This window comes from Gymnodraco acuticeps, unplaced genomic scaffold (genome assembly GCF_902827175.1).
Source record: "Gymnodraco acuticeps unplaced genomic scaffold, fGymAcu1.1, whole genome shotgun sequence".
NCBI lineage: Eukaryota > Metazoa > Chordata > Actinopteri > Perciformes > Bathydraconidae > Gymnodraco > Gymnodraco acuticeps.
Window position 1 is genome coordinate 1,075,347 of NW_022991400.1, and position 23,650 is coordinate 1,098,996.

Here is a 23,650-nt window from a genome sequence, read left to right on the forward strand (position 1 = left end):
AGACACACTCACAACTATAAATGAACCAAAAATAAATAAATGATCAAGTTTCAGTGTTTTTTCATATTGGAAATGGGATGTTTTTGGTTATGGTCACGATGTTATGATTATTTAAATGTATACAGTTCTGTTTCATATAAGTGTTCCCATAGATCTAGTCTCTTTATTTTCCCCTCAAAATGCACCAGATTGATGCATTTAACTCCAACATTTAAAAAAAAATCTTACCAGGGGGGCATGCCCCTGGACCCCCCTAGAGGGTTTGAGGTCCACCCCCACTTCAAATCACTTTGATAGGTTCCTAAATACATTTACAATTTTTTTAAATAGTAACCATGTCCATATGTTCATGTGTGGGTAGTAGATTTAAACTATAGGGCTATCACTATGGGCCCTGCCTGTTCCTGTTCACTCTGCCATCGCGTGAAGGGTCTGCTAACAAGCGAACAACAGAAATGTTAATGTTGTTGCACGTCACCTCAAACCCCCCCCCCCCCCCCCCCCCCCGTTACTACCACCCCCCCAAGTATATTTCAGATCTGTGGGAAACACTGAGCAGGATAATCTCAATAAATTAAAACCGCAATATGAATTTAAAGCTTAAAAGCAATTGGCAGAAGCAAAAAGCTAACGCTAGGCTATAAAGCACAGGTCTCAAACTCAAGGCCCGGGGGCCAAATCCGGCCGAGACTTCATTTTATGTGGCCCTGCAAGAGCTTGCAAAGAATATAATACGTTTATTATAGTTACTTGCCACTTTACAGAAGTAGGTTGCCCATAAACTACATGTCCCACAATGCATCTCGTTTTGTGACATGCGCACTGAAGAGACTTGCAATGATTTGCCCTGGACCTCTGCTTTCAGACGTAGTTAATTACTAAGTTATTATCCTATCCGATAATAATCCAATTCAGAGGCAATAATGTCATATAATACATTATTTTATATATATATATTATATATTTATATAGTTACAACCGGCCCTTTTGAGTGCAACCTTTATGCGAATGTGGCCTGCGATGAAATTGAGTTTGACACCCCTGCTATAAAGGAACTACATCACGTAGTTGCATCACCACCGCTAAGCTAATATTTGGTTCAGTAGTCACACGATGTAAATCTTATTTCAGGCATCTAACAAAAAACACATTAAAAAAACGTTGACATAAAGACAAGGGAACTAGAAGTGGTAAATTGCTGACTCATTTCCAGCTTTAAGGACTCATTCCTGCACCATTCTACAGAGCAGCTAAATACACAGAGATCCACACAGTAAACTACATACACATTGAAGGTGTGTATGACATGAGTCACCTAGGTCTAAATAGAGAACTCAGCTCTTTGTGTGAGGGTGTGTGTGTGTGTGTGTGTGTGTGTGTGTGTGTGTGTGTGTGTGTGTGTCCTGCAGTACCTCTCTATCTCCAGCTCTCTCTGTCTCAGCAGCCCCTCCTTCACCTTCACCAAAGTGTGTACAGGAAGAGAGGTCCCCATCAGCACCTACACACATATTTGTGGAGAGCACAACACTTTGGATTCATTATGGCTAAACTGTCCAGAGTAAAGAAAAGGAAAAGAGAGCAACATCAGTGATACCCTCATTTTAAGTTAAGTTGTTGTTGAGCTCCAGCAGTTAGTACGTCGTGGAACGGACTATTTTTTTCTTAGCCTAAGCAATACAATCCTGTTCAGATCAATATGTCGTGTGAAATGATGGATGTATTTAGTGTGTACCTAAGTACCCGTGTAACAAGCTGATTCGGAAGTAGTACTTTGAAGTCTGTTTTGTGTGTTGGGAACTTTAAACTTGGATATTTGATGGATACCTTCTTTGCAGTACATCCTCTCCTTCTTTGCTTTTTCCTCTTTCTCTATGCTTGTTGCTTATTCTCTATAACATGACATGTTTAGCTAATGCTTTCACCAAAAGCAACTCACGTGCGCTTCAGTACCGTAGATATTAGGATGCTCCGATCGATCGGCCGATATTCACTCTTAAGAGTTTGATCGGTGCTCTCTATAAAGAACGATCAGGAGAGCCGATCAGATGACGCAAAATACATGACACTCCTCTGTACAAAAGAAGCTCGCAAAAATGGCTTCACCGGTCTGGCAGTTTTTCAAGGAGTCAGAAAAAGACAATAAAATAGCAATATGCAACGGAGACACGCAGCTCTACCGGATCACAGCTCCGCCCGCTGGGACGGTGAGCGGAGCAACACACTAAGAGTTAGACCTACACATTAGCTATTTGATCTACCTCTGGAACTAGCTAAACTAGTTATATGTTTATTCTTCACGGTCGGGTCACTCAGTACTGGATCAGTGAGCTGCACGAGTCTGATACTGAAGAGAGAGAGCATCCGTTCCTCCCGTGTTATTATTCAAAGTTAATGTAAACTTTTGAATAATATACTTCATCTACTACAAGTAGTTTGTTTGAATGTAATAATTATGTTGTTTGTGGAATCATTTATTGAAAATGAATCTGAACTTTTCGATCTGTAAGATTATAAACTGAAGCAATATAAAAATAAGCCCCGTGAACTGAGTTTTAAACATCAGCATTATATTACCGGTCATAGTCCGGTGATTACCGGCTAACGGAAACTCTGCTACACAATTCACAATACAACACATTCAATGGAAGATCCCCATAGCCCCCACCCACCCTATGATCCCAAAAACCCTGATAGGAGCATCCCTAGTAGATATGCTAACAGGAGAAATGAGTATCTTGCCTAAAGACACTAGGGATGAAACCACCGACCCTCTGACAGTAGACACACATTTACCCCCGAGGCAAAGCCGCTTACCTGGTGAAGCCCCGGTTCCTGTTGACATGGCAATGGCCCATCTCCACAGCCCTCTGTTCCAGCAGCACCCAATCGGACCCCAGTTGACCTCCACCCCTCTACTTTGGGCCTTGTACTCCATCTGCTCAGCGAGCCACATCTGGGTGCGGACCGCCGGCTGGATAGGGGACCCTCTGTCGGTCTTGATGATCCTTCAGTGCTGGGTCAGCTGGTTTGGGTAAGCTGAGGCCATAGAGCTGTGCCCCCCCCCGAGCCACTTTAGATTCCGGCAAGGCGCTGTAGTTCATGTCCAAAACTGTTGCGTTTCACCGATGAGGACGGACTCGAGGGCACGGACCGGTTTCTTTTCCAAACCCACTGGATCTACTGCTGTGGTTTTTGTAGCCGGTGGTAGCAGGGCCCGGCCCCCGGGGAGCGCTGCAGGAGGCTGTTGTAGAGCAAGGAGGAAGATAAGGGGAGGTAAAGATCCACGTTAGAACCGAGGGGCTCCTTCCTGTACCCATGTGGCAGTCCTCGGTCCAGGGAGCCTTGGGGGTTGTACTGAAGGCCTGATGTCCTGCTGGAGCTTCTGTCCGCCCCAGAGGGCAGCTTGGTGAGAGAGGAGCACCTCCGCAGGGGCTGGTGGTCCTTCATGTCCAGAGAGACCCCCGGCAGGGTCACGGCAGGGGTCAGTAGCTGGCAGGATCTGCTCCAGCGCCCGGTGCTGCTGCTGGTGGAGGCTGGCGTACTATAGCCGGTGTACGGGGAGGAGGATGGGGACAGCATGACGTGGACCAGGGGGACGGACCCTTCATCCTGACTCACGAGATGCTGCAACGTGAGCGGCTGAAGAGACAACGGTGTGGTACTGGAACTGGAGTCATCTGGAAGACATACAGAGCATTAGAAGAAAGACCATGTCGGACTTCCTCATCGACACAGAATCATAACGAATGCTTTATTCAGTCTGCATAACATTAAGCTAACAAGGCTTTTTCTGCTTATAAACTAAAATATTACAAATGAGATAGATACTTTATTTATCCCAATTAGGAAATGATTTTTGTGTATACATTACAATTGTGCAAAGATTTCAGTGATTAATAACCTGCTGGTTTTGTAAGAGACAGACAGTCAGATATAAAGACAGGTTAACAGACCTTCCACGCTGTTGGAGCAGTAGGTCCCGATCCCGGTGTCCCCGCTGTCGGACACGGTGCTGTGCCGGCGGCCCCCACAGACACCGCTCCCAGGGACCCATCCTGGAGAGCCCCCCCCCAACTGGAGCCTGGAACACATTTTAAAAGGCTATCTGTCACACAAGGTATTTAGTGATTATACAGAAAAGTGGTTATCAGATGGAAATATTATTCTTGCAGTATACAAATCAGCGGGGCATAGAAAACAGTCATAAACCCAGACACCCTTCCTTCTCATGTCCTTAATGTATCTATTCAATTAGTAAATGTCAGAGGTGGGAGAAGTACTCAGATCGTGTACTTGAGTAAAAGTAAAAGTACCAGACTGTAGGAATCCTCTGTTACAAGTAAAAGTCCTGCATTCAAAATGTTACATAAGTAAACGTAGAAAAGTATTAGCATCTACATATATAAATATAGTATACATATAGTTAAAGTACCAAAAGTAAAAGTATTTATTGTGCAGATTGGTTCATTTCAGAATAATATATATGATATGTTTTATAATGATTGATCATGAAAGTGTTCTCAAAGCTGGTAAAGGTGCAGCTAGTTTGAATGACTTTGTATACTGCAGGGTAGCTGGTGGATTTACTCCAGGTGGAACTAAAGTCTGATTCAACACTTGATTAGATTTCACATCATTCATCCACATCTGTGAAGTAACTAAAGGGATTAAATACATGTAGTGGAGTAAAAGTACATGATTTACCTCTGAATTGTAGTGGAGTAGAAGTACAAAGTAGCATGGAAATACTCAAGTAAAGTACAAGTATCTCAACATTGTACTTGAGTACAGTACTTGAGTACATCTACTTAGTTACTTAACACCACTGGAAAGTAGTCATAAAACGAGACACCCTTCTCCCTCATGTCCTTAATGTAACTATTCAATGTGTTCTTGTAGCACAGCATCACAGAGGCAGATAGCATCGTGCTAGCTGCTGTACTGCAGCTATGGGCCTTTACATCTCAGTAAGTGGATGTAGCTAGCTTGCGTGTCAGAAACATAGAGTCAGAAACATAGACTGTCTATATAAAGTCAGAAATCATCCTGTACCGTCACACTTTTATCGAATGTGCGTCTCACCTGTTTTATTAGATTCGTATCCATCCTCTAATTCACTTCTGTACCACATCCCGTATGACTGTGAGGCAGAAACACGGCGGAGTGATCACAAGACAAAAGAAAAAAGGCCAAACGTCTGAAAAGACGGGGTGTATATGTTAAACTACATTATGGAAGAAAAGATCGAAAGATCTATGAGGAATGAGTTATGTCTGAAAAACATTCTTCCTAATAACCTTCCTAGAAATGACGTCCGGAGCTGAGCTTCCTGTGAGAGGAAGTGACCCCCGCAGACTCCTCGTCCTCTCTCCCCGCAGAGCAGCTCCGCATCAGGAGAACGGAACGGACCGAGGAGAGGTTCACTGCTGGAGCATGGGGACGTGTTTTCACTGTAGAATCACTCAGAACCGTAGTTCTGAGTGATAGGGCGTCTTTTCTTGCAATTACGGTAACCTTAAAAGGCTTTTAAAAATTATTATTATTATTATGTATTTATTTTATTCAAGAACATATGAACATGATGTTCATATAAAAATAAATCATCATCATATATTTTGTATACAAAAAAGCTCATATCAGGGGTAGACATATAAAGTAATACAAAATTACATTAAAAACAAAAAAATACTGTTTCATATTTCAGATGAAATATCACTATATTTTATATTAAAAATTGTATTCATTCAAGAACATATATGCACATCATATATTTTGTATTAAAAAAGTTCACATCAGGGGTAGTCATATCAATTAAATAATAAAAGAAACAAACAAAGTAAAGAAAGGAAGAAAAATAGAGTTTCATAATTTAGATTAAATATTAGTTAAATGCATAATAGTTTTCATTGCCTTTTTATCACCTTTGAAGTAGGCTATGTTAATGTCTCTATCCTGGAGTCCTACTTTTTTTTTTCCCGTTTTCAAAAAATATATTGTATCTCATATCAAAACATTTTACTATACATACATTCATAGAATAAATGGAAAGAATATTTTTCTTATTTATTTGTTTATTTAATGTTTTAATATTATTTTATATTTATTCATTCTGTCCTATGCCTTCCTTTATTTTAGAGAGGGATCATTATTTATTTTTATTGTATTGTATTATCACTATCATACCTTTTACCTCCTTGTGTCCCTTAAACTGTTTTATTTATATTTACCTTGTATTTGTGTGTAAAATGACTCAAAAAGGGGAAAATAGGAGGAATAGTACATGTTTAGCCCAGTTTAGATTTTTGTCAGATTTGATAGAGATTTGGTGCCATCTGCAGCCTTTATTCCTTTGTTTGCTTGCCTGGATGATTCATCATGTATAAACCTGTTTTACTTTTGGGACTTTGGACATTAATATAAATGGCAGCAAAAACAAAAGTTTGACTCAGAAAATGAAACAGGTTACATTATATCCAACACACTCTCAGCGAATCATACGCAGTTCTGGTATTTTTGTTTAATCCTGTATTCAATCAGGTAGTCTAGTTGAGAAAGATCTCTTTTTCAAGACAGATTTGTGTACAATAAAAACCAATAAATATACATAAAATTCAAGCATAGACGGAATGATATTTCACAAACAAATATTATACATTCAAACAATTAAGAAAACAAATGGTTGATTGCAGAAACATAAGTACAACCTTTTCAAATGTTCAAGTAAGAAAAAACACTTTAACTTAAGTGTAAACTAGGAGGTACAGAACAAGTTAAGATGTTTGTAAAAAACAGAGTTTCTGCATTCTGCAACATAAACATTTCCATATTCAAATAGTACATTGGAATCCTCATTGGATATGCACAGATCATTTGTAAGTAAGGTCAATGAATTGGTTTGCACGTTTTGTTGACCAGGCTTACGAGTTAAATCTCTGAGGAAAAGTAAGATGATATACTTTCCGTGGTGAAATGATGTGTTGGTTTAAGCACCTGAAACTGCAGAAACATTTGATAAAGAAGACAATGTTACTGATTATAGATAACATTGGGATCCATAATCAGCACTCCACACACTAGTTATTTAGCATCTCATGTATATCATTGTACATCTTTGACAGGGTATACTTAATATGAGTATGTTAAATATGGTAATAATTCTCAGCATGTCAAAGATATAATGACAAAGACAATAAAACCAGAGAAACAGAAGGAGGGCACAGACACTAATCCAAGTGGACTATGTTGGCTAATAAGTCCCTTGGCATTAGTGGTGCATGTTGCCTCCGGTTATTATAACTCGTTAAGAACCATCTGGAACACATCAATGTATATTTTGTTAGGTCACAAATAGTACACTAAGCTGCACTTATCCTAATTTTTTATATAAAAAACATCAAATAATTTCCCAAACCTCAATCAACTCAAAAGACAGAAAAATAAAAAAACTCAGCTCTCATCAACTTCATTTCCAGCTTTCAGCAAACAGCATTCAGACGTAGTTAGTGTCTAACCTGTGATTTACAATGAAGAATAAATGAAGGACAGAAACAGACAGCATGGCCAATGTGGCCGATGCACTAAAACCTTATTTCCCCAGCAAAAAATATGTGTGCTAATGATGATCATATTATACTGGGCTGTTTCAAAGAAGTGGACATCATGGTGACGTCCACCATAAGTTTTGTGGAGACTCAAGTTTAGCATTTTGGTTAGCGCCATACCGCCATTTGGTTATTTGGGCCAGAAAGTGACCATAGAGTGGAGCTGGGTAAGAGCAAGGTAGCGATTCGTACAGTTAGCTGCCAAAGCTAGCTCTAGCTTGGTTAGCAAGCTTCATCCATATGGGTCGTCAACTGTTCAATGTTAATTGGGATGCTTAACTTAGCTGAAAAAAAAACGACCCGTGAGTGATAAGATTATAAAAAAAATGAACAGCATACTTCTTAGTGTTTCTTAACTGAAATCTTAATGCAATCCTGCTCTATGCTCTATTTCACTCAAAATGGGACGATAGCAAACCAAACATCATGCTGTAGTGAAGACATTTTAAAACTAGCAATTGAGACTGCAAATCCATTAGTAAAAGTATTACTAAGGTAATGAATCCAGTGAGAACAGGTTCATTTTTCCTGTACATTTTTTTATATAATCTTACTTCTATCAAAACAACATCAGAGACTCAGACAAACAAGAAATAATGTAACTGCTCCTATGTTCCTGCTGGATGTCGTATCAAGCAGCTTTTTCCAAAAGTCAGCTTGTTGTGCTGTCTCCAAATGGCCAAAGAATCAACGAGATCAGCCATAAAGTTCATAACTGCAGGCGTCACTTCAGCCACCGGTCATGTTATCATTGGTTTTAACCCAGATATTTTCAAATGGTCAATACTTATTCTGTGCTTTTCATTGAGTCTATGTATTGAGGTGAAGCTCACAGTCAGGTAGGACATGTCTTTTGACCAGGGGTTTAAAGTCTTTCCAAACACCTCTTTTGCACGTTTCCTGAAATGCTTCCCGACAATGACAAACAGGAAAGGATTCACTGCGCTGTTGCTGTACGCCAAATATGTGGACAACTGTATGCCGATGTCCAGGACATGACCCCAGAGGCATCCGGGTGTGACCTGGAAGTAATCCAGAGTGTCCAGGAAGCGCATCACCTGGTGAGGTGTCCAGCAGAAGAGGAAGACAGCGAGCACGGCCAGAACCAATGAGGTGGCCTTCCTCTCCGCCTTCACCCCAGGGAGCCAGAGGACTTCCCGGTCGCTCAGCACAGAAACAATGTGACGAGTGCAGTACCCCACCACCAGGACAGGGATTAGGAAGCCCAACACATTACTGGTGATGTTGTGGTGCAACCTCCATGCTGGGTGGGGGTAGGCTAAAATGCAGGCATCCACCCCGGGATCCTCTACGTACATCATTGTGCGGAAGAACAGTGTGGGAAGAGTGAAGAGGAAGCCCATTGTCCAGACCCCAAGGCAGATACGCTTGGCCCAGGAGGCTCTCCTTAGACGACTGGTGCTCATGGGCTTCACCAAGGCAATATATCGGTCCATGCTGACCAGCATGAGGAACAGAACACTGCAGATGTAGTTCATAGAGATGGCCACATTGACCAGCTTACAGAGGACCTCTCCAAAGTCCCACTGGTAGCCCCGGGCGATGGTGACGGCCCAGAAGGGAAGGCAGGTCATCATGATGAGATCGGCAGCTGCCAGGTTCCCCAGGTAGACATCTGCCACGGTGCAGGGCTTCCTCTGCAGGCAGAACACACTGAGAACCAGGCCATTCCCTACCAAGCCTACCAAGCTGATAAGACCCAGGTAGGCCGGCTGCAGGGAGGACAGCCACAGCCAGGCTTCAGTGTAGTTACTGCAGGGGTCCACCTCTGGGGCCAGGGTGGGGAAGAACCAGTCTGAGGCATTCACACCCATTGGAAACTGGGAATGATAGAAGTAGTCATATTGAGTAAGTAAAGAGTGGAAAAATCTGCAACGGGTGGTGAAGTACATTGTCGAGACTGGGCTTCCAAATGTTATGACCTAAATACAACTCAGGACAAGGTTTTAAAAATCAATAAGTCCATACAAATAAATGCCATAAAATATTAAATTCAAAAGTTTTCACTATTAAAGTTATTATTTACTCAAACTGCAGCTCCTTAATGAACCTTTTGTCTTGTAAACGAATGCATCTTTTGACATAAAGTATGACTTTTCAAATTGACTCGTGACTTACATTAACCAAAAGACCTGGTGGAAATCGTGTTTACATTGTAAAAATGCAAAAGAGTTGCAAACAAAAAACAAAATATTATACATGCATTATGTAATGATCAACCAAATGGATCTAATTTATCTGTACATATCTGTTATATTCTTATTTGTATTCATGAACATTTTAGGAATGTAGCAACAATTGATGTTTCTTCCACTGAAAGATAATCTAATAATTGGGGAAAAACAAGTCATGAATCTCAAAGACTGGTTATTGTAGCATAGCACCACTCTTACATACCTCTTAGGATTAAATACTGTGATGAATACCTCTGCCTCCCTCACAGTTAGTGTGGAAATAAGCAATGTTTCATCACTTACGAGAAACAGATACCATCGCAGAATGGATCAGCACAGCAGTGTACAGTACTCCCCCTCTTACTGCTGGAAAAGCAACCTAGCTGTGTCAAATGTTGTAGTTTTACCAGAAATCACTCCGCGTCTATTGTACATTACATTTCATTAAGCTGACACTTTTATCCAAAGAAAACACAAACAGGTTGTATTCCAATGCCCCAAAATCTGGTTTACTTTGGTGAATAGTGTCAAAAAATGTTTTACCGGACTCCACAACTAGTCCAGCATTCAGCACTCAATACCAGTCTAAAGGTGTGCTCTCTTAAGTTATCAGTACATACAAGCAAAAAGTGTATGAAACTGTATTTTCTGTACATCACATATTAAACTTAAAGTCAAATCTAAATGGAAACGCTCTTAACACTTACTGTTTTCATTTTCTAAACATTCCAAATAGGCCTATATAACTTCAATGTTCATCATCTTGGAGCAGATTAAGGACAAAATAAAAGCTTATTTTTGCATTATACTGCAATTTTTTAAAAACATTTTTCTTGACAGAATCCCTGGCTCATCTTGTCCCTATCCAGGCACTGAAAAACAAAAGGCCAGAAACAGCCGAGAAATATAATTTATTTTCAATCTACTTTGTGGAAGCTTTTGTTGCGCTCACCTTATCTCCGTGGCTTTGCCCTTCCATCCAGATGTGCCTCAGTTCATTCCCAGCAGATAATCGTCATGGTGATGTATAGCCTCCACTGGAGTGAGCACTTGAAGACCGCTCACTTTTATACAAGCAGGCCCAGACACGACCACTGCGTCATCAGCTCCCATCTGTTTCCCTCCGCAGCGCCTCTGTGTGTTCTGCCTCACCTAAATGGTATTTACTGTCCTGCAGCATTCTGTTTTCACTTCAACCTGACTCAGTGTTTGGGTTTAGTAATGCATAAGAACACACGTGTGCTGATATAAAAATAGAGTGACTATTTTTATTTTATTTTATATTTATGCATTTGTTATTTTGAAGTCCTAGCCTTTTTCTAGACATTTGAGTCACCACCCTAATTGTAGTATCATACATAATTCAAGATATGTTTTCATTTAATTGAGTTTTAAAGAGCTTATTCGGCAGAATAGTAAAAAGTATGTATAATGTCAGGTTTTTGTGCATGTAAATGGTCTGCAAAGACTAAAATCCCAAAGTTCCCTCCACGGGGAGTTTCTCTCCCACACACTCAAATGTGCATGCTCTATGAGCCAACTACGGGTACTTTTGCTCTCGCAGGCAGGCATGATGGGTAATTTGAGATGTTTTGCTCTCGAGAGCATCAGGCCATTTTGTCTTCATGCGCCACTGAGCAACTCTCATAGGAATGAACGAGGCCCTTCCTCCAACGCTGTATACAGTTCTCTTAATACATCCATGCTAGATACAGGTACTTTTGCTCTCGAGAGACTGGTCATTTTGGCTTCATACGCCAACAAGCAACTTAGAAATGAATGGGGTCCCGACTCCAACGCTGTTTCCAGTTCTCTTTATTCATCCATGCCTGACCTCAACAACCCCGTCTAACACCTATTGGGTGAACTGGAATTCTAAATGTCTGATCTTATCTTTCAGTTGTGGACCTCAGTCTCCGAATCCGAGCAAATCCCTGCAGCCAGATTCTGATTATTGATCTTATTTAATACTTTTTTTATTGGATTTGAAGCTATTATAGATAGTCATTAGTGCCCGGTGTGTACATATAAAGTTGTCTCAATAATATGTCCACTGGCCTTATTATTTGTTGAGTTTTTAGAACACTGTTGGACACATTTAAAATGAGCAAATAAGCACAAAAAGCCACTAGCCCACTTAGTGATGTCAGTCTGCAGTGCACAGGATAACAGTAACAGACCATAGAAGGGCTCAGTATGGCTAATACAAGATATTCCAGATCAGAATCTGACAGCAGTTCCACAGTTTTAAGTAAACTCTTGAGTAAAATATGCTAAACAAATGGAACTTTATAACAATAACACTAATTGAAACTGAGGTCCAAAATACCAATAAACCATGCAGAGTGACCTCACACAGAAGGCTTGATGTTTGACCGGAGTCCAAGTTTTCATGCGTCAGATTGAATTCTTCTCAGTGTTGGCTATTTATCCAAGTTTATTTTTGGAGCTATTACTGTTAATGTTACTGTTTGATGGTCTGAACTCAAAAATAAAACATTCCTATATAACTTAGATGGCCAAATGTATCAGGTTCAAATCTATCAACACCGTAGGACATTTGCTATCCACCTCCAATTCAGGAGGGTAGTTGGACAGGCAGCCACAGTTGTCATAACAATTTAGATGCTGTTGAATTAAATGAAAAGAAAATGTCACCCTCATGTATACTCTTGTATCAAGATGTAAAACAATCTGGCACTGAGGACAACACAATCAGAAAACAAGACATTTTATTCATGTTAAAAGTGATACCTTTTTTGCACACATGCAGTGCAATTAGCTAATAGGCAAGATAATCAACCTATTAGGCCCCAAGCCTGTTTTTCAGGTTTCAGGCTCGAAAATGACATTCCCAGAACAAATGACCACATCTTCCCTTCTAAAAGGGTTAAATTAATAATCTTTTTTCTCAAAGTAATGATAAACCTGTGAGTTGGATGTAGAAAAGTCAGAATCAATATAGATGTTTTTTATTTTAAAGAAAATTCAGATTGAACATCATAAAAAACTGTAAATTATAGTGTCCGTCCAAATAATATGTTGTACTTATAGTGAAAACTAACCTTGGATGATGGATTAGTAGACTAAAAGCTTTAGGAATCCAAAGTACAACATATAATAAGTACCCTGTATCAATATTGATGCAAAATAAGTGATATTTGACCTTTTTAGACAGATTTAGCAAAAAAAAAACCTCTTCTGGGGCCATTTGGGTGGATTTTCCATATCTCTGGCCCCCCCTTGTTCGATTTTGACATGTGACATCTCTTTCTGACCGTTAGAGCCAATAGAATCCAAGGGAAATCGTCCCGCACACACTCATGTTAAATAAAAGGTAGGAGAGGGGAGAAATATCGCTGCACTGATATCAAGCAACGGAAAAGCTGTTTTATTGCTTATGGATTATCAGAACATTTCAAAGGGGACGCAGTCACATTGGATTAACCTATGGATTAACTACAGCATCGTTTTTATCGTTTTAATGCCATTGAAGACCAGTTTACACCAGACAAAGACGAAGGTAAGCCATGTTAGCGTTGTGGGCTACCTAGCGCCACTTGTTTTGATGTACGTTTTTGTTGATAACGTTCGAGTTTGTATCTTTCAGTGTTGAGGTGGGCACCGTTAGATTCTGTGTCTTTACGATCATAAACGATGTGTTGGATGTGCAGCTAGGATAAGTAATAAGGGAGCTAGGAGTGATTATCGGTGCAGTAATAGGTTAGCATTTTTCGTTCAGGGGTCATTTAGATGCTTCTCATGAGACTTGTGTTTTGTTTTGGTAAAAATGGTTTGTATCGTCAGTTAGCTGAGATTATTCCCGTTAATCTGGTATAACGCATTAATAGGTTCTTAAATATTAAGATGCCTTGTGAGACACAGTGTCGTGAAAAATAAAACTAAGGTACCCGCCGGCGGGGACCTTCGGGCTTAACAGGTTTTAAACAAAAATATAAATAAAAAACATATAATAATGAATTAATAAAATAACATACAATATTATTTCTTGGGTAAATAAAGCTAAAAAAGACGGATCATACATTTTTGGGAATATTGAATAATTGCGGCTCTAACTTCACACCTCTCATTTACTGCTCTCCACATACATTAGAGTCGACTACCCACAGTTACGAACATTTTCTTTGTTTGAAAACGTTGCCTTGAAGGATAATTCAGACATTTGTCTCTTTGGAACTTGGAAAATAAACAGATCAGTCTGTACATATCACAGATATGTACAGACTGATCTGTTTAGTCTGTATCTCCCTCCTCCACACACGAGGAGGGAGAGGTGATTAGCATGATGACACGGCAACAGTTAATGATCACTATCTCCTTCATTTCCTGCAAAACCAAATTACACAACTCTTCTCAGACGAGTCAGAAGCATTCCTGGAAAAATTAGGTATTGAAAAAAAAAGGAACCCAGTTAAAGGCCGTCCAAAGCAAGAACAATAACTAGATAACTATGAATCTATGGTTTTAAAAATATCACTCTAACTCAAGTAGATGGGCTGACTCCAATTAACAGAACGTTACTCTTTGTCAGTGTGAATCCTCACATACTTGTATTTTTAGTTCTGGTTTAGATCCGTCCAGGTCAATGGCCCTCTAAAACTTTAATCTGGGCTTATTTTTTTTAATTGACTATTAAGAAAACCTTTTGCACATAATGGCAATATAGGCGAGAACAAATTATAGCATGCACAAAATTGTTGAATAAACATGGGTTTAAGAATTCTGAAGTGTCTCTTGGTGTAGATAGCTCCTTCAGGTGCAACTATTAAAAGCACTGAAGCATATAAGTACTCCTAGTGTAACTAGATTGAATCCGTACTAAAGCAAGTTGACAGTATTTTTGTAATAACATTTACGGCATAACAAGCTGGCTAGCTTGAGTGAGCTGTCAAACAACCTAGCTAGGGTTGGCTATCTATCTATCAAGACTAGTTAGCATTAGCTGATCAATTAAATAAGTTGTCAAGCTAATGCTAGATAACTAGCGCGTCAGTTATGTTATCTAACTAGCTAGCTAGTAGGGTAGTTTCAATTTGATTCAATATTCATCAACGCAAATAAACACATTTAACACAAGTATTACAACTAGATTCCCTTTACTATTAATTTAACAGAACAGAGTGAATAGTTAACTTATACATTATTCGGTTTAATTTTGTGACAAAATAAAGCTTTTTCATTTTGAGGCCTTGCCTCTTCTGTGGGCCTGTTTGACTTTAAAGCCAACAATACTGTTTTTATCAAACTTGTTCCCAGCCACAGCAGGCAGCTACTAACCGACAATACCAGCCCAGCAGAAAGACAACGTTAGCCAGATATTTGCTTTAGGAGTTATGGAGACTAAAAGAGGTGGGACTATGTAATGATTGGTAGTGTCAGCACTCAATGATCCTATTGGAGTTTTCAGGGTAAAAACTTGGAAAGGGATATATTGGGCCTTTTTTAGTTCAGAGTAAGCTTTTATTGTGATACACCTGTGCAGGAAGATACAGTATACCGTTTTTTAGCATTGGCATCAGTGGTCAAAATGACTAGGACTAAAAACAGAGAGAATTCTTACCAATATATGACCAAATATAAGTATAAAGAGGTCAAAGAAGTGTGAGGAAAGCTCTTAATATTGAATAAGTGTACCTTTGAGCGTTTATTCTCGTCACAATCTTATTTCCAAAGGTCTTAAATAAATCTCTGTGCACACATCAAGGATTTCTGTTTCATGTCACAACTGTGAACTCTAACAGAAATATGGAACACACAAAGAAAATCCCCGTTAGTCATTCTGATTTGGACTTTCTTCCCTTACTCACCGATGACGACAGATCGTGAAAGACAGGGAAGCAGACTTGCAGCAACACACATCTCTGGCTAATGGCTTCTCTGATAATCACCGGAGGAATTTTCTCTCTACTCCTCTGACAATTCCAGTAACTGAGTTGCATTAGACTATTCGAGCAGGCCAGACCTCCCCTCTGTTTCAAAAGGGAAGAGCTGCAAGGTATGGTGATGCACAGCAGGGACATGCCTGAGAGGAGACGTAGCACACAATGTACAGTCAGGGTTGGGAGGGATTTAGCCTATACACCAATAATGAAACACATGAGCACACATTCTACAGTTTAAACAAGTATAAATACAAATCCGTGCTGACAGAAAATGCTCCGTTTAAGTTTAATTCATACAGTTAAGCTCACACACACTATTTATGAACATACACTGAACAAAAATATAGAAAGGAGAAGTGCTCACTATCACAGATTTTTTCAGATTTGTGAACAATATTTGAGAGAAATGGTTATTTTGTGTATATAGAAAATGTTTTAGATCTTTGATGGGAGCAAAAACAAAAGTGTTGCGTTTATATTTTTGTTCAGTGTATAGGTTCACCTACTGAATTAAAACCAGAACAAATGAAGCAAAGAAAGTGAAAACCATAAAGCAGATTCAGGCAGTAGGCGTATAGATTCACACTTAACGTAGCCTATTATCCTACAGAACAGTACAGCTCACAGAGAAGAGATAACATCTGATTTTTTACAACAAACACTATATGCTCCTTTTAGTTTTTTACTAACATTGTAATATAGACATTTTAAGGAATATTAAGTCAAATAGATATTTATTATGTAACTGTAAGGGATTACAGTTATCTGTTTTTGCTTTCTGATAACGTAATCCCATTTTATGTAATCTGTTACTCTCCAAACCTGTGAACAATTCATATTATTTAAAATGATCTATATAAACATGGGTATAGCTGGGTATATACATATGTGAGTATTAGGGGTGTAACGGTTCATAGAAGTCACGGTTTGGTTCGTACCTCGGTTTGGGGGTCACGGTTCGGTACGGGTTCGGTACAACAAGAAAAAGCAAAAAAAAGTCCCAAATGCATAATTCCAGGTTTGTTGTTACGGGGGTCCCTCAGGGCTCTGTTCTTGGTCCCCTCCTCTTCTCCCTGTACACAAACTCGCTCGGATCAGTCATTAGCCCGCATGGTTTTTCTTACCACTGCTACGCTGACGACACCCAATTAATTCTGTCCTTTCCCCGCTCAGAGACCCAGGTCGTTGCACGCATCTCTGCTTGTCTAGCTGACATCTCTCAGTGGATGTCTGCTCACCACCTCAAGCTCAACCTTGACAAGACTGAGCTGCTCTTCCTCCCGGGAAAAGATTGTCCCACTCTTGACCTAACAATCAACATCGGCACCTCAGTTGTTTCCCCGACTCAGACTGCAAGGAATCTGGGTGTGACCCTAGATAACAACCTGTCCTTCACTGCAAACATCGCTGCTACAACCCGTTGCTGCAGATACATGCTTTACAACATCAGGAAGATACGTCCCCAGCTGACTCAGAAAGCGACTCAGGTTCTGGTCCAGGCTCTCGTCATCTCACGCCTAGACTACTGCAACTCCCTCCTGGCTGGTCTACCTGCATGTGCCATCCGACCTCTGCAGCTCATCCAGAATGCAGCGGCTCGTCTGGTCTTCAACCTTCCTAAATTCTCCCACACCACTCCGCTCCTCCGCTCCCTTCACTGGCTTCCGGTAACTGCTAGAATCCACTTCAAGACACCTGGTACTTGCTTACCATGCTGCGAATGGATCTGGCCCTTCCTACATCCAGGACATGGTTAAACCGTACACCCCAGCGCGTGCACTACGCTCTGCATCAGCCAAACGACTCGTTGCGCCCTCGCTGCAAGGGGGACCCAAGTTCCCATCGGCGAAAACACGTGGGTTTGCTGTCCTGGCTCCAAGATGGTGGAATGAGCTCCCCATTGACATCAGGACGGCAGATAGCTTGCACATCTTCCGGCGCAAACTGAAAACTCATCTCTTTCGACTCCACTTCGAGCGATAGAACTATTAACGAAGCACTTTTATACTAATAAAGGACTGGCTTACCTAAAGCCAGTTGAGTAGCACTTGAAATGTTTGGCTCTATGAAACCTGATGTACTTATATGATTCTGTTTTCTTCAAGGTTGTGTCTTCCTGGTCGAATGTACTTATTGTAAGTCGCTTTGGATAAAAGCGTCAGCTAAATGCAATGTAATGTAATGTTGTTATTTATTTTTGAACAGTAGTGCAAGTTTCAGTTTCAAAATAAGGAACTCTGAAATTTTGAATAATTAACTGTATTAAACAGTTAGGGTGTGTTATCTGAAATCGCCATACTAACTTTTCTTCTTGTATTTTGTTCGTTTTGTTGTTGTGTTTCTTCTTGTTCTTCATTTGTTGTTTAAGGGCGGCTGGCAAACAGCTAGGCGCAATACCGCCCCCTGGATTATAAATAGTGTAGTGGATACTGCCCTGAATGACACTTTTTTCCCACTCGTAAAAAAAGGCGTATTCGTCGTGTGACTGCATGTGCCGAACCGTGTCGTCCGAACCGTGACGGTACGGGACGAATACGGATACTGTTACACCCCTAGTGAGTATACATGTATATGTATTTATTTGTTCAACCCATGATGAAGTATGAACAGTGGCGAGCCGTCAGGGCCCTCTAGGCCCTCTGCGAGGGCCTAAGATATTCTAAAAAATTATATTTGAAAACATTAAAAAAAAAACATTTTTTAAAAAATATTATTTTTTATATTTTTTTGTAGTTACATTTTTCATTAGTTTTACCAAAATAACTTGATTTAATTGTATTTAAAATAATATTTCCAAAGAAATAAATCCTTTGAATCTGCCTGTTCAGTTTCTGTTAGAATGTGAAGGGTTAAATGCCGTCTCTGCGAGTTACTGTGAAGACGGGAGGGCTTGTTGGTCCCTCCCTACATTCACAGAGGGCCCGCTACTATAGTAACTCAATGAGAGAGTAATGTCAAATGACAGTACAATTGACCAATCATATCTTCCCTCTAAATGGGCGGGCTTTATTTTCGCGGACTTTATGACACGTTCCGCCCGCTGTGAGGTCTATGCAAGTGGTGCAGTGAGGCATCCTAAAACCCGGAAGTAAGCTTCGCTCGGATTCCCTCGACAGAAGGCAATGGGATTTCTCCATAGGATTTTGGAAAATAGCTCGAAATTAGGTCTGTGGAAAACGAACCTGTTAGATAAATGCACGTTTTGTTCAGCCGGATAATATCCACATGTCTACCCTACTTTTATTATTTTCGAATCATAAATCTAAACGATAGATCATAAATCTAAACAAGTGCTTCATCCAAAAGGACAGGAGGATGGACTTTGTGTTTGAGTGATTTGATCATCAAAGGTAAGCCTAAGTCATTTTCAATGTGGGCCGCCGTGCCAACTTAATTCATTTGTAATTGTTACTTGGCTGTGGGTGCCCTGTCATGATAGGTGTTTATATAAATGGTGTTGTTTTGTGTGGTAGAGGGTCGCTGTCATTGATGCGTTTTGCACCCCGGTCCGCTGTTTTGATATTCCGCTGAAGTATACGCTGTGACGTAATAACTCTTCTTTTTTTTTCGAGGGAAGGGGGGGTCAGAGGGCCTAGGTATAAAAGTCACGGCTCGCCACTGAGTATGAACTATTAGAAGACATAGTGAGAACATGTCTTTGTCCCCTCTGCATAGCCCTGCTTTGTAATCAGCTTTAAATGAACTTTAAATATATTACTGTATTACATGTTTTTTTATTTCTATCATTTAAATGTTTATGTTCTATTACATTTTTGCTTCTTTGTTTTACTTATACTTTGTGTAAAAACTGTGGTTCTGAGCGAATCACATCTAGAAAAGTATTATAACAAATACTTTCTGTGATTACTTTGTGTCAGACTCAGAAACAAACATATTTAAAGATGTATATCATTAGGAAAGCTGTAGGGCCTCTTTGCACTGCAGGTTGATCTGTTCTACTAAACGCCTGCTCTGTTCAGTGCCTCCATAACCTGTTTGCATCTTACTATTTATTTATCTAAATATTTATCACTACAATAATAGTATTTAATTTGATTTCAGCGTACAATATTTAATGTTACATTCAGTTATTGTACATCTTATTGTATTTACATGAATATAGACTCCTGCATTTACTTGGTCACTTACAACATTCTCTGCAACATTTAACTTATTGTATTTATTTATTTATAACATTTCTGACATGCACCTGCACTGCGAGGGGGACCCAAGTTCCCATCAGCAAAAACACGTCGGTTTGCTATCCTAGCTCCAAAATGGTGGCATTTTTTGGAACGCTCTGGGGGGCCAAATGGCTCCGTGTCTACGCCCTATAGCCTACGATAATTCCCTGATAACAAAAATACTAACGGCTTTCAGGAGAGGGGGAGGAAAAGAGAGACTCCGTATTATTCTTATATTATTATATAGAGTCATTATTAATTTGTTTTAAAGCTCAATAAATAACAAAGAAGACCTTTGACCGGCACTTGAAAAAAAAATTCTAACGGAAACTCTGCCGCACGGTTCCCTCGTCCCTTGGAAGAGACGGAGAGGTGGGTGTTTTTCATCTGCTAATGGACTACCGGGGAGATTTACAGCAGGAGCACACGCTTGCTTCAGGGAGGGAGAAAAAGAGCCAGAACCCTGCCTCTCCCCACCTCTGCTGCTAAATCCACCGTGGAGAATAAACAGAAGGGCAACCATGACAACCATGCATGCTCGTGAAGTCTTCTTCGCTGCTTTTGGTGTATTTTGTGGCGGAAGTACAGCACCACTTACAGGCCCGGCATATGTAGCGTCTCCAGCGGGTCGCGCGGTCTCGTGTGGACGGACACGTTTCTGGTGCCGATTGTGGACGGAAGACTTTTTTGATATCGAATTCAGTTTGTTTTCGTTACCGTCTCCGTGTGGCTAGGGCCACAGTGTGAGGGTTTGTCTTACAAACTGCTGTCCTCCCACTTCTTGATCTCTTCTGTTTACTCAGACACATTCTCCAGACCGTATGAGGACTTCCTGCTGTCAGCTCCCCTCTGATCACAGCTGCAGGAGAACAGAACAGCCAACGCATCGCTGTTTGTTTCACCAAGAAGTTCACTCTTTCTGGAAATCACAAATGTATCCCGCCCACACATTCCTGACAGGATTTGGAGAACTTCCATAACTTTGTTTTCATTTTTTAAAATTCATTTCCAGTTCAAGCAGCCCAGAAGCAGGAAGCGTCATTTAGTTTAACACTGTTACTATAATAGCTTCTGTGTTTCTTGATGACCTGCATGTCTGGAGGAGAGGGGGGGTAACACTAACAGAGTAACAAGGATGCTGTGAGGGGAAGCCACCTGTGGAAAAGCACTCCTGTCAGCCTCCTGGGGGATATCACATTGAACTGCACATGCAGGGTTGGGAGGGTTACTTTAAAAATGTAATTGCTTACAATAACTAGTTACATATCAAGAAATGCGATCAGTAACCTAATCTGAGTGTCAAAATAGAATTTATTTTGATTTCTTTCCATTACTTTGGGATTACTTCAATATAAAATGCAATGCAAATAAAAACAAGAGAAAATAGCATTAAAATGTTTTTTATTTAAATGTATGTAACAATGTAACCTTAGAAAAGAAAACATATTTAATTTAAAAAATGAAGTTAGAGTAATAGTTTACAAATGCTGTTTAATAGACCCTCCAGAAAAACGCGGGCTAAAATCCTTGATTATGCGATTAAACATGCGTGGTTTTTATGTGATTTTATGTGGTGAAATTGCGGGAAGTTGCGAAATATGCTAAATATCTTTTTTGAAATATTGGGCTGTCTTATTTATTCTCTCTCACACACAACCTGCCACTAACGTTAAACCCTTTTACTATTCAATTAAACACATTCAATGTTTATTTATTGTAAAAGCAATTGGGCTATTTGAATCACTCTCTCTCTCTCACACACACACACACACACACACACACACACACACACACACACACACACACACACACACACACACACACACACACACACACACACACACACACACACACACACACACACACACACACACACACACACACACACACACACACACACACACACACACACACACACACACACACACACACACACACACACACACACACACACACACACACTTTTACTCGTTCGTTATCTGACCAGCTTCGATCTTGTAGGCTACTCACCTCGTTTCTTGTAGCCCTCGAAAGGGTTTTGGAGGTTGATGCCTCGGTGAACGTGAGTTGTTTGGCTTTCTTGTCCGCAGCAGCAGAAAGCATTTTCGAATGTTTGAATGAATAAAAGTGGGTCGTCACCGTCGATGTTCTCTTATGCTCCAACACACAGTTGCACGGCGTGCAGAATAGTTTCCCCCCACTTTCGTGCAAGACATCGGGCGGGGTACTGCTTTGCCCGGTCTTTAGCAGAAATGTTCGTCGGTAAATGAGATGGATTTTTTCATCTTGGTGTTTTCTCTCTCGTGTGAGCTCCACACGTTCACTCTACGGTATTGTTTACCTTCTGTGATGCGTGAGCTGATGACGTCGCGTCATCATCATCATCATCATCATCATCATCATCATCACTACTTCACATCAAGACGAGTTAACTTTTTTTTTTCTCAACTTTGTGTGGAAAAATGCGGGGATTATGCGGCCTTTTGATAAATATGCGGCCTTTTAAAAATCTGCGCCATTTTGCTGATTATGCGGTAAATTCTTCGATCGCAATACATTCATTTCAAACATCCCATATTTTGTTTAATAAAAACATTTATGTATTTAAAATAAAGAAGATTTAAAGTAGCCTAAATATAAACCATAAAGAAAATTAATTCAGTATGTCTACCCATTATATCCATCTTTATTTCAAAATGAATTGTAATCCTGCTAATCTCTATTTAAGGTCGTTTATCGTTTTTCATGCACTGGTCAATTTTGAGATTTTGTGCTATTTTGATTCCATAACATATTTTCTTTCAGGCTTTTGGAAGAAAAACGTACAAAATACACATTTATGTGTTTATTTTACTATAGTTTGTCTATTTGCGTCTGTAGATTTCTCCTAAATTCACCAAAAGTTAGCATTCTAACATAACATAAAGTACCGCGACCGCTGTTTGCACCATGTAACCAGGGCTGCGGTCGGATAATCCAAAAATCAGCTCCTAAATTCTAACCCTATCGTCTATTCCTTGATCTCTGTGTGAAACGTCATGGGGTTAAGGGATAGTGGATAGGAGAATTCAAAAGGATTTAGGAGAAGAGACTGCGGTACTTTAGAGAATCCGACTGCACTTTCACTATCCGACGTGTTTATGATGCGCCAGCGGACGTCATGAATGTGCGTCTGCTGCTGTGGGGAAACTATGGAAACTACAGTTTTCTATACAGCGGACTACAACATGGATGTTTAATAACAACGAGGGACTACTGTAAACTCATCTAACTACTGTAAACTCATCTAGAGACTCTGCACCGTGCTCTGATGCTGTTGCTTTATGCTTTATGAACGTGGACAACAGAGAAACATATTCTTCATGACCAAAGTTGGAATTGAAATAAAAAAGGAAAGTGAAATGTATGTTCGTCACCCTCTCCCTCCGGTCCACATTAATACAAATGATCCCAATACGTATGATTGTATGAACTATGAAAATATCTTAAAATCAATACAAATGTATTTATTATAAACGTTAGTCTTTAACACCTATCACTGTGTATATCACCATTCAAACATCTTTTAAAAGTTGAACAAACCCCACACAGCTCAGTAAAGACTGTGAAATGTTGACTTTATTTGATAATTTCAGTAAAAACTAACGTTCATATTTCTCTTTTTGATTATAATACTGATGAACGTTCAAAACAAAGCACTTTGGCAATTTACCATACGTTCTAAAATGCTTAATAAGCACCGTAACTTTCATGATATAATTTCTCGG

The 23,650-nt window shown here is 40.0% G+C and overlaps 2 protein-coding genes across 2 annotated transcripts in view; both read right to left on the bottom strand.

Moving 5' to 3' along the window:
* cep85l (centrosomal protein 85, like) overlaps positions 1 to 5,416 on the bottom strand; it is a 23,406-nt gene extending 17,990 nt beyond the window's left edge. The window contains 8 exon segments of the mRNA XM_034195701.1: positions 1,413 to 1,498; positions 2,815 to 2,925; positions 2,927 to 2,995; positions 2,997 to 3,107; positions 3,109 to 3,677; positions 3,954 to 4,081; positions 4,314 to 4,317; positions 5,083 to 5,416. Coding sequence (XP_034051592.1) covers positions 1,413 to 1,498; positions 2,815 to 2,925; positions 2,927 to 2,995; positions 2,997 to 3,107; positions 3,109 to 3,677; positions 3,954 to 4,081; positions 4,314 to 4,317; positions 5,083 to 5,131 — 1,127 coding nt within the window. The 5' untranslated portion in view covers positions 5,132 to 5,416.
* Positions 5,417 to 6,737: 1,321 nt separating this feature from the next.
* Positions 6,738 to 10,826, bottom strand: si:dkey-63b1.1 (B2 bradykinin receptor). Its single transcript, XM_034195692.1, has 2 exons — positions 10,749 to 10,826; positions 6,738 to 9,442 (listed from the first exon to the last, which is right to left on the bottom strand). The coding sequence occupies exons 1-2, from the start codon at positions 10,773 to 10,775 to the stop codon at positions 8,342 to 8,344; spliced, it is 1,128 nt and encodes a 375-aa protein (XP_034051583.1). The 5' UTR covers positions 10,776 to 10,826; the 3' UTR covers positions 6,738 to 8,341.
* Positions 10,827 to 23,650: the final 12,824 nt, after the last annotated feature.

Coding starts and splice junctions, on each gene's coding strand:
- si:dkey-63b1.1 (XM_034195692.1), bottom strand. CDS start 10,775: ATGGAAGGGCAAAGCCACGGAGATAAG. Junction 9,443..10,748: donor GGCAAAGCCACGGAGATAAG/GTGAGCGCAACA, acceptor TATCATTCCCAG/TTTCCAATGGGTGTGAATGC.